This window comes from Gymnoscopelus microlampas (assembly GCF_963454915.1).
Source record: "Gymnoscopelus microlampas genome assembly, chromosome: 10".
NCBI lineage: Eukaryota > Metazoa > Chordata > Actinopteri > Myctophiformes > Myctophidae > Gymnoscopelus > Gymnoscopelus microlampas.
Window position 1 is genome coordinate 38,928,224 of NC_139947.1, and position 10,865 is coordinate 38,939,088.

Genomic DNA, 10,865 nt, shown 5'->3' on the forward strand with positions numbered 1-10,865 from the left:
TATTATATAAAGTAATTTTATTACACAAACCAAAGCTCGTTTACAAATACAGTTTCCAGTCCTGTGTTTGTGGTGTGTGCGTGTCTATTATCAACAAACCCACTTCTCATATTTACAGACTTTGCATACAGCTTAGTTTTCCTGTTCCTTTGTTTACAAACAAATGTTTCATAATCAGAAAAATGAATAAAATCTAACAAAAAAAAAAGAAGGATTTGTACATAAACAAGGAAATCAGTTCCTCTATTCATTTTGGCCCATTTGTGTTAAAAAATAAAACAAAACAGTAAAATACCAGCCAACAAATTCGGGTAATGGAGGGGAGATTGGAAAGAGGGGTGGGGGTGGGTCCTAGCAGGGTTCTAGACAGGCAGCCGAGAGGCCAGCCTTTCTCCTACTGCCCAATAACAGCATTTGGCATGGATGATTGACAGATAGCAACAACCAAATGTAAATCACCATAATAATTCAGGTAAAGCATAAAAAAAACAAATTCAAGACACAAAAGCAATCCCGAGTCTCCTACCTCCCATTTTAAATACTGATAGACAACATATACATTAGTTTTTAGAGAGGGGAAATAAATGTATAAAAACAACTTTAGTCTCAGGTTCTGGACCAGTCTTCTCTCTGAGAACAAGGAGGAAGAGGATGACGAGGGTACAACAATGTCACAAGGAGCCAGAATTTGGGACATTCAATGTAATATCGGGTGTGTACTTCACTTTCTTTCTAAGCGTCCTTGGGTTCATGAAAGGCGCTATATAAATTCAAATTATTATTATTTTACCAGCCAATCACATTATTTTAATAAGAGAACTGTCAAGTGATGGCTGCTTTCCAGTCAAGGTTGGGAAATGTACCACGCTCAAAACTTCCAGCCGGTGGCGATTTCCCTCCATTGTTAGCATTTTGTAAAAAAGAAAAAAGGCATTACAATTTACTCCCAAATATGACTGCCCCCCATTCTGACTAGGACATTGACATGCATCTCATATACTGGTTGAGATTTTTTGTCCATTAGTTTCTTTACAAAGATGAGAAGTACCAAAAGAAAAACGGCATGTACAGATCTCAGTATTCCAGAAAATATTGGAATACTCCAGGGTCAAGCAATTGTATGAATTTCTACTGAACTCAAGAGCCGATTCCGTTTAGTGTGAATTGGGATGCCACCTTTAGACATTCCATCTCACAGCTGGAATACCAACTCATCAGTGCATATATACTCCTCACTGTCCTCTTCTTTTTGTTCATCCTAGATGAAGGGAGAGAATGACAGCCAGCAGTCGGCTATGTGGAAAAGCAGGGGGGGGGGGGTAAAAAAGGAACCAGTGGATGAGTTTGAACAGGTTGTACGGAGCACGACAGAAAAAATAACTTTCCCTTACCAGCCACAGTGGCCGATTCCAATATTGTTGCATTATTACATTTTTTTAGCAATAGTACTGGGAAGGTCATTGTACTGTCCCAAAAAGAAAAGTTACCTGCCAACTATGTTTTAAGAACAGGACATCCAAAATCACAACCGTTTCTCTAATCAAGTGGCTAGCAAAGTGGGCAAACTGGCCACTGTCACAATTTGCCAGCATGTGGCTGATGTTTGCTAATTTCCCAACGTGGTAGGATGGGTGCCATGTTGTTTGCTACCGGATCTTTCTACTTTGAACTAACAATTGCTTCCTATAGAATTTTCAAAACCGCGTTCCATGACAAGGCCATTACTGATATGCCCTAGTTTATAACAACCATCTGGAAAAGAGTTACTTGTTGAATGGAACTGTAAATACAAAAATGTCTGCCACCTATATCAGCAATGTCAAACTATTTCAGCAGATGGCACTGTGTTGGTTGGAATGCAGTCAAACGGTCCAAACTAAAGAGTGTCCAAGAGTAAAAGATCTTTTGGTTCAGCCGCGGGGCAAGTTAATGGACGTGCTGGCTCTATCCTTAAGTCCATCCATATTTATAAAAACCTTGACACATATTTACAGTATCATGTCCTTACAAATCACTTTCGAAAAGTAAACTGAAACAGCCGTTTGATTGGTTATTGAAATGACAGTGGGAGTCAGTCTGTGAACAGACTGGATGAGAGCTTCAGTAGTAGATTGTGTCGTTTCTCTTCTGTTGAGCCTGTTCAACACAATTGGGTGGCAAGAAAAACAACCACACAACACAGCAACTGTGTGAAATGTTCAAATCAGTAATTTTTGCCCTGGTCTGATCCGTATACAGTCATGGCCATTGATAGCAGCGAACAATTACTATACTCCTATCCCTCTTCATCCACTCACCCCACCATAATGCCAGCCAGGTATGCTAACTCAGAGGTGAGGAGAACATTTGTGGTCATTAGGAGCCACAGTGGCCAGTACACCTTAAATTTCCCCAGCCACTGTGGCCAGTACATCCCAAACTTCAACAGCCACTCTGACCAGTACGTCCTAAACCTCACCAGCCACTGACCACCAGTACATCCCAAACTGCACCAGCCACTTTCACCTTTCAACTATAGTTTTAGAACATTACAGGATCGTTAAATATTGGCTGGCTCCCTGTCACAATGGCCAGTAGAGCAGTCAAACATCCCAGACACAGAGCCAGAATTCACCAGATGGTAGCTGGGGTTTATTTCCTACCCACTCCTCCATCCCAATATCCTTGCTTCCCTCCCCAGCCCCATAGTCCTGGACCAACCTAGGTTAAATTGAGTCCAATGAATGGCCATCTTACAACGGTAGTCATTTACTGCACTCTTTTCTAACCCTCCCTCCCAGCATCCCTTCCCCTAGCCCTAGCCCCAGGCAGTAACCAGGGGTAAAAAGAGTCCAAATATGGCGGCCATTTTACAGCAGTAGACATTTACTGCTCTTCTTGCCGCGGCGGGCCTGCAGTGCCGCCCTGGTGGCCATCTCAAACACCTCCCGCACACCATCCTTGGACTTGGCCGAGCACTCCATGTAGCCGAAAGCCGCAATGCGATTGGCCATGTCCCGGCCCTCCTCTGGCTTCACAGGCTCCTATTGGATTAAAAGAGGAAGTAAGGGTTAGGAGTAAATATAGGTTCCATTAGAAGTATTGGTTCTATTAATAGTGCTAGTAGAGTGCCATTAATATCAGCAATACATATGAGCATTCGTAATGTTTTTACACCTTTTATCCAAATTCGCCCAAACGTACCTGCTTCATCTTGGCCAGCTCTCGGCGAGTGTGATCATCGTTACGCAGGTCCTTCTTGTTACCCACGAGGATGATGGGGACGTTGGGACAGAAGTGTTTTACCTCAGGGGTCCACTTCTCAGGAATGTTTTCTGTAGGACAGACACAGCAGGGACACAGGATTAGAGATTGTACATATGGATGCACCAAAGCTCAGAATGATGGACATATAGAGCCACCAAATTAATCTGGCTCATGTACGTTAATGGAATAATTGTGAAGCACTTTTTTCCCCCTCTATTTAAGAACTTAAATTATACACGTACATTTTTATGATATAGTGCATGCGTAAGCGTTCATGTGATTCATTTTGTATTTCCTCTTACCCAGGCTGTCAGGGCTGTCTATGGAGAAACACATGAGGATGACATCAGTGTCTGGATAAGACAGAGGTCTCAGCCTGTCATAGTCCTCCTGACCTGCTGTATCCCACAGAGCCAACTCCACCTACACCACAAAAAGAAAGTGAGACGACGGGATGAATGAGTGGCGATATGGGTTTATAGAGGCATGGGGGCGGAAAGAGGGAGAGGTTGAAAGGAGGGAGAAAGAAAGACACATGGGGAGATAGGACAGAGGAGAGATAGAGAGCACAAAGAGGGCAGAATCAATACTCTGATCTCAAACTCACAGGTATTATAAATATTTCTAATCAGAGTCCTCTACCAACTAAGTCTGTTTTATTTCAAACGGATCTGGCCCTCTTAGCTGGACAGTTGCCAAAATGGCTGGTAGATCAGACAATCTTAACCACACGCAGATCTGTGCCAGCATTTGGCTTGTGCTTGGGTGTTCATTTCCTTCTCAGAGCGGCCAGGCATTAAATTCTGCATTTCTAATCCCTGGGTTACAATTAGTAATTACAAAAAGTAGTGGAGTCTGCCCACTGATAATGCTGAAAAAAGCTCTTCTGTATTTTTATTGCTGTCAACGACGTTTGTCAACGTTAGTTGTATTGTTTACGTCCTGATGAAGATATGATTAATCGAAACGTTGACAACACAAATACAGCAGAGCTTTTTCCAGCATTACCAGTGCGCAGACTCTACTTTTTGTGATACGGCTGCTTGTCTTGCTCACTCCTGGGCCACGGATGTGCGTGTACCATCTTCTTCATGCATACAATTAGTAATTAGTCATATCTATTCTACCTACCAAATAGGGAATGTGACAAAATATTAGATTAGGACATCTGAATGACGGCTAGGTACCTGCCAAAGTGGCTGGTGGAGTGGATAAACAAGCAACATTTAACTGCATTTGGCTGGTTGACTAGTTTCACAGTGAAACACTGGAAAATCTATTGACAGCAAGATATAAAAAGATGTTAATCTGACCAGACAGGTGGCTAAATAGTGTGACACCCTACATGAATTAACCAAAACTTCCATGCTTAGGTTAGGGCATGTGGGTTCAGACCATAAATAGGAAATTATGGGTACTGTAAACCTTGATGTATAATCTCAGAGACATAACCAAACTTGGGAGGCCTAGTAATCCAATCATTATCGATTGGATTACCAACTGATAGTTGGCATGCATGATTATATGATTACAAATGACATGATTACGTTGCAATTGCCAAGTTCATCAACATGGATGACATGCATGGTTAAACCTGATTACAAATTACTAATGACAATTAGCCAACATGGTTGACATACATGATTATACAGGATACCAAAACCAAGTAAACAGGGAATAGACAAAAGAACAAAACAATAAAAGGAATCGATGACGAGTCTATGTTGTAAGAGAATGTTTGACAATAAATTTTAAGTGTGTGCGTATTACTGTATATACAGTAAGTGAGTGTAAACATAAACTCATATCATGAGTGTATGTATCCTGATTGACCTGGTCAATCAGAACATCCTTCAGATTACTCTTGTATGAATTAAGTGAGGATAGAATGCTTGTCCCAAAGTTTATCTTGGGTCCTGGATCAACTCATCCAAGCATAACGATATGGAAGGTCAAGATGTAGAAGGCTTTCTATGACCTAATCTGGCGCTACAACATGGCAAGAGGGTTTAACATCTTTTTCCTTGCCATCGTTATCACCTCCTCTACGGCTGCTATCCAAATGTTGCTGGTGACACTTCTGTGGGAAGTGATTCTCGACAAGAATACGTGCAGAATGTAGTAGACCTTGTCAGGGTACTGAACGGACACCGGAGCGGACTAGGGAGCTGGCCAGCCTCATGCCGGAGCGGAGTGTGTGGAGCAGCAGTTTAAAAGCTTGTGGGAGGCCGACCAATAGCACTAATCTAGCCATAATATATGTAGACAACTCATTGGCCACTGGATCGTACATCAACGTCGCCACCATATTGACAGGACCAACTAGCCATAACGCCACTGCAAGAAATATGAAATATGTTGTATACAAGTACCTGAGACTAAACGTTTTATAACCATTGCTGTCACTATGTACATAAGATAAGGGGCTTTGATGTGAAAACCCAATTTAAAAATAAATTGTCTAACAACCCAAACCGCTGGAATATTGGTTGAGAACTCAGCAAGTTATGATTTTAAAATCACTCCAATGAACAGTATCAGTGCAGTATCTAAGTTTGTCTCTGACAACATACCTCATTCCCCCTGCTTGAGGGGGCCGTGTTTTTTCAATGACTTTCTTCATTTATTTATAAAGTTAAAATGACTCCAAACATGTTTGAAAGTGAAATATCCCTTTAAGCTTGGCATGCTTTCCTCAGAACAAATGATATTTTTAAAATGTATAAATGTTTAAGTCAAGCTAAATAAATTATTCAAATTATTTTGTCAATTACTCAATAGCTTAATAATCCTTAGTTGCAGCTATTATGGTCACTGTACCTGTTTGCCATCCACCTCAATGTCGGCTACGTAGTTCTCGAACACAGTGGGCACGTAGACCTCAGGGAACTGGTCTTTACTGAAGACAATCAGCAGACAGGTCTTGCCACAAGCTCCATCCCCCACAATCACCAGCTTCTTACGGATGGCTGCCATACCTGGGGAGGGACATGGGGTAAGACTGTGATCCTTGAGGTATTAAAAGTACTGCAGCACCGCAGTCTAGGCTGTGTGGGACTGGGTTAAGAGAACATTTCCCAGTGGGGCTAACCCTAATGAAAAATTGTGTCAGCTTGTATGGATTGGATAGTTAAATGTCAGAGGTTCACTTCCCTGTGATAGAACATGGCACCAACAATTCCAGTGTTATGGGTTCAATTTCCTGTGTAGAGCAATAATGCCTATTTTAATGACGTGAATCATACCTACTAGGAACAGCACCCACCATAATAAACATGCATTGATGCATGCATGGTACTGTAAGATGTCCTGGATGAAAGCATCCACCCAGAATGTTTTGTTACATTAACCCCACTGCACCCATCAAGGAAGCACAAGAAAGCAAGAGATAGTGAATGCATGAGCAGCAGAATTGAATCCTGTCTCGTCTTGAGAAGGAAGCCACTGGACTATCTAAAAAGAATGAGCATTTTTCTTCAATTCTTTAACGGACCAAACAGTGGGTGCTGACTGGCCTTGATACTCTGCTGAAGGGCTTGGCAATATGACTTCAAATCAATATCACGATTAATTTATGTCACTTTTCACTATGTTATGTCTTTTTCTCATGAATGAACAATTATCAAAAAATAAAATAAATAATGACAATAGCAGATCTACAAGCTCACAACGCATCGGGATGCAACGGTTGTGAGGTTTAATAACATTGACAATATGCATCTTATGAAGAGTGTTGGCAACAGGAATGCAAAAAAAACAACACTTATATTCATATGTGACACACTCACCCATGATCCATCTAATCTTAGATAATAAGGAGCAGACTATCTGTACAAATCCCCACCTGAACAAGTATGTCCACCAACATTAAGAGATGAAATCAACAGGGAAAGAGACTGTGGGATTTGGGATGTCGGGAGGACTGGAGATGGAGTGGGGAATGGAGGAAGACAAAGAATGCTGAGGGAAAATAGGGGAAGAGAGATTAAGTGGTGAAGAGACACTGGACTCGAGGGAGGGAACAAAAAAAGGAGATAAGGTAAAGTTATTGATGGGGTGGAGGAGAGGTGAAAGAGTGGGGGAACAGAAATTATTTTGGGGGACGGATTGGTAGGTTAGGAGAAATAAAGATGAGAAGGAGACAGAGGGAGGAAAAAGTAAAAGATGGAGAGGGAGATGAAAAGATGAGGGAGCAACTTTAGGCCAACACCACAGGATGAAAATAATAGATAAGATAAACGTGGGTGGAAGGGAGATATTAAAGGGAAGAAATTCCAGTGATGGAGTTAGGAGAGAGAGATAGATACGGGAACAACTTGAACAGATATTACATTAACAGATAGAAAGGAGGTAGAGAGAGGTGGTGCATACTGGCATAGTGAGGTGGGTGGCTGCAGCCATTCCATCAATTTAGTGATTGGATCTTTTTTTCCCCCTCCCAGCGCAGTATAATTATCCACTGTCGTTGTAATGACAAAAGATAATTATATCATGACAGCGCCTTCAATCTCCTGTCAGAAATGGCTTTCCCCAGTAGGACACATTTGATTTAAGCGTCTGGGCGTGAATTGAACTAGCCCGACTGCTCCAATTACAAGATTTGTGCTTTTGGTATCGGTAATGTGTCTCTCTTCCAAACCTACATCTAGCAGGATATTGTGACAATTAAAAACTCTATAATTGTGATTTTATGTGTATATGTAGACTGGCAAGTATAGGCTACTGTCATCTAGTCCATCTGTGCCCCATTGCACCAAACGCTTGTTCCTGTTCAACAGTGTTGTGCCATTACCAGTATGTTGCTGTGCTACAATACAAGCTGACGTTATGTTCCTGAACTCTCTTAGAAAACATCTTAGAATTATACACAAAGGTACAGCTTTGAACATTTTCATCCTGACTCATATTTTTCTATTATAGGCTACCAAAAAAACATTCATTCACATCAGCTATTCACCATACATTTTTACATTACAATACACCATACATTGTTTTGCCTCTTACATTCTTTGCCCCTTACCATTTATAATATTGGTGATCTAGAAATGGAAGCTTATTCAACTGTTGCACTCATACACTCATTCTGAATAACAGCATAATAAGCTGCATGCCTATTACCTATGAAACATTTTTAAACATCTGTCTAGCCTATAGGTACCATACAACTACAATTGAGTGGTTATAAAAGTGATCAATGTATATTGAACAAAAATAAATAGCCTAGATACTAATACATGATTCATGTTAATCACTACTTTGTTACAGGTCCTCCTAGATGCAAGAATAAAGGTATACTATGTTTTATTAGAGAACGTCTTGACACGTAGCTTACTGAGCTCATAGTAAACCTGACACATAGAAAATCAATTTCATCTGTAAGTCATGAAAACACGTAGTCTTTTTCTTAAGGTCCTTGTGACCATTAAGACCATTTATAACAATGAATTAGGCAATTTAACACAACATATTCTTTAATGAATATGGTTGACTTTCATGTTAAATGCAGTACATGTATTATTGTAAAATACCAAAGAACAGGAACACCCCGAATACAACGAACAGCTTTAATATATTTCTACAGGAGAGCTTCAGAGCTACTTGTTTTCCATCAGAAGAACAGTGGTTTGAAGCACCTAGGCATTGGGTGGGTCACCACAAACATGGCGTCATCACACAGGCAACAGATGGCTAGTGTGTCCGCAGTGCAAGAGAATGGGTGGGTGGCCCCGTTCCCAAGACAAGCAAACAGCATTTAAAGGGTTGCCATGTCCGCTTATTATAAGCGACACATATTTTGTGCCATGAACCCCCGTATCATTATTGTGTTATTAATGTTTTTTTTAATCCAATTTTTTAAAATTCTCTTTTTTTTTTTACATAGGAGATCTACAACGCGACGCGTTGTGAGCTTGTAAATCTGCTATTTTCAAATAGCCAATGTATTATGTTTAAAGCCTTTAAACATAATACATTGGCTTTAAATTAAAGGGCGAAGGTCTCGCTTCTTTTGGGCTTGTTTTCATAGACCTGGTTGCATGTTTCTCTCGCAAAACCTGGCAACACTGCACATTTAATGTACACACTTATTCCATAGTAGAACGGGAGGGGGAAGGCATTGACCAGAAACTTAGTTTTTCCACCACCGGAGGAAAAACATGCCAGGTTCTCTCCATTGACACGATTACTTAACAAATGGGCTTTAAAATTGCAATCTTTCCTGTTACAAAGAAGTTAGATTGTAATGGTAACCAGAAGACGTGCCCCAAAACACGCTCACGGACCAGCGGTTCTTGTATTCTCGTATTTGTTTCACGGAGGATAAGGTTAGAAATACGTTTAGGATTATGCATAGTTTTACTGAGGTTACGTTTAGGAATAAGGTTAGGTTTTGGCACCGTTTTACAGGGGTTACGTTTAGCACTAAGGTTAGGTTTTAAACATAGTTTACTGAGGTTATGTTTAGGAATACCAGGTGAAAACCGCCAGATTTACCCCGGGGCGACTGTGTTTTGGTATTCGATTATAATAAGTTACCACACAGTCAAATCCTATATTGATGTGTAGACATTTTTAACTTGAGTGTACACATGTAACCAATCAGACACGTTACAGTAAAAGCCGAGTTAAAAAGACAGAATTAGGTTAACGTTTTTCCGTTGAAAAATCTGGTTACAGTCGAGGCTCGTCAGAGAAAAAGAGGCTCATTGTTTAACTGAAGCCCAGGATCGCCAATCTAATCTTTGCGGTACACGTTTATGAACATTGAAAACTATTCATCGTGACTTTATACTACAGTCCCCTACAGACTTTTGAGAACAGTCTCATCCATATACTTAAGTTACTCCGTCCTAAAGTGAAGTGAACCAGAATGAAGCCACTAGAGAACGATGATGATGAAGTGCGGAAGGAAGCAGCGTTGAAATGAGAAGTCGGTCGGTTGGCAGTGTTGCCAGGCTTTGCGAGTTAAACAAGCGGCCATGTCTATGAAAACAAGCCCAACAGAAGCAACTAGGCTAAGTTTTACAACTTTAGATCAGCTATTTGAAAATAGCCGATCTACAAGTTCACAACGCATCGCAGATCTTTTCAGAAAAATGTTAACACAAATCTTATATGGGCGTCCCTGGCACAAAATATTTTCAGATGGGTGATCTGCGAACAAATAAATATAAATCCTTGGCATGAAAATGTTTAAGAACGACTGGTTTAAGCATGAGGAAACAAGTCCACATAAGCAAATACACTTTAGAAACGAGGGCAAAAAAACCGGAACCCACAACTACCAATTTTTACAAGCAACTTTACAGAAAAAGAGGCCCAAAGTAGCTTATAATAAGCCAACATGGCAACACTGGTTGAAATGTAAGGTCGGTCGGTGAAAAGAAGCTAACTTGGCAGGCTAACCACCGAGCTTTAATTTAGCCTGTCCTGGATCCGCCAAGTAGTTCATGGACAATTGAGGGCTATTCATCATTAAAGTACATATGTTAAAGCAATACAATGTATTCATCAGTAATACTAATAAAGGATTCATTGAAGTAGTTTACCTGCAGTTTGTGTGGGTAGCAGCAGTCAGTCGGTCGAGTTTGTCGCGCTCCTCCCTGCCGCTTCAATCCAAT

At 40.8% G+C, this 10,865-nt stretch overlaps 1 protein-coding gene across 1 annotated transcript; it reads right to left on the minus strand.

Annotated features, from left to right (window-relative positions):
* On the minus strand, positions 1-10,865 carry rhoab (ras homolog gene family, member Ab). Its single transcript, XM_084069334.1, has 5 exons — positions 10,794-10,865; positions 6,067-6,224; positions 3,549-3,669; positions 3,184-3,314; positions 1-3,023 (listed from the first exon to the last, which is right to left on the minus strand). Exons 2-5 carry the CDS (start codon positions 6,220-6,222, stop codon positions 2,850-2,852), a joined length of 582 nt encoding a protein of 193 aa, XP_083925460.1. The 5' UTR covers positions 6,223-6,224; positions 10,794-10,865; the 3' UTR covers positions 1-2,849.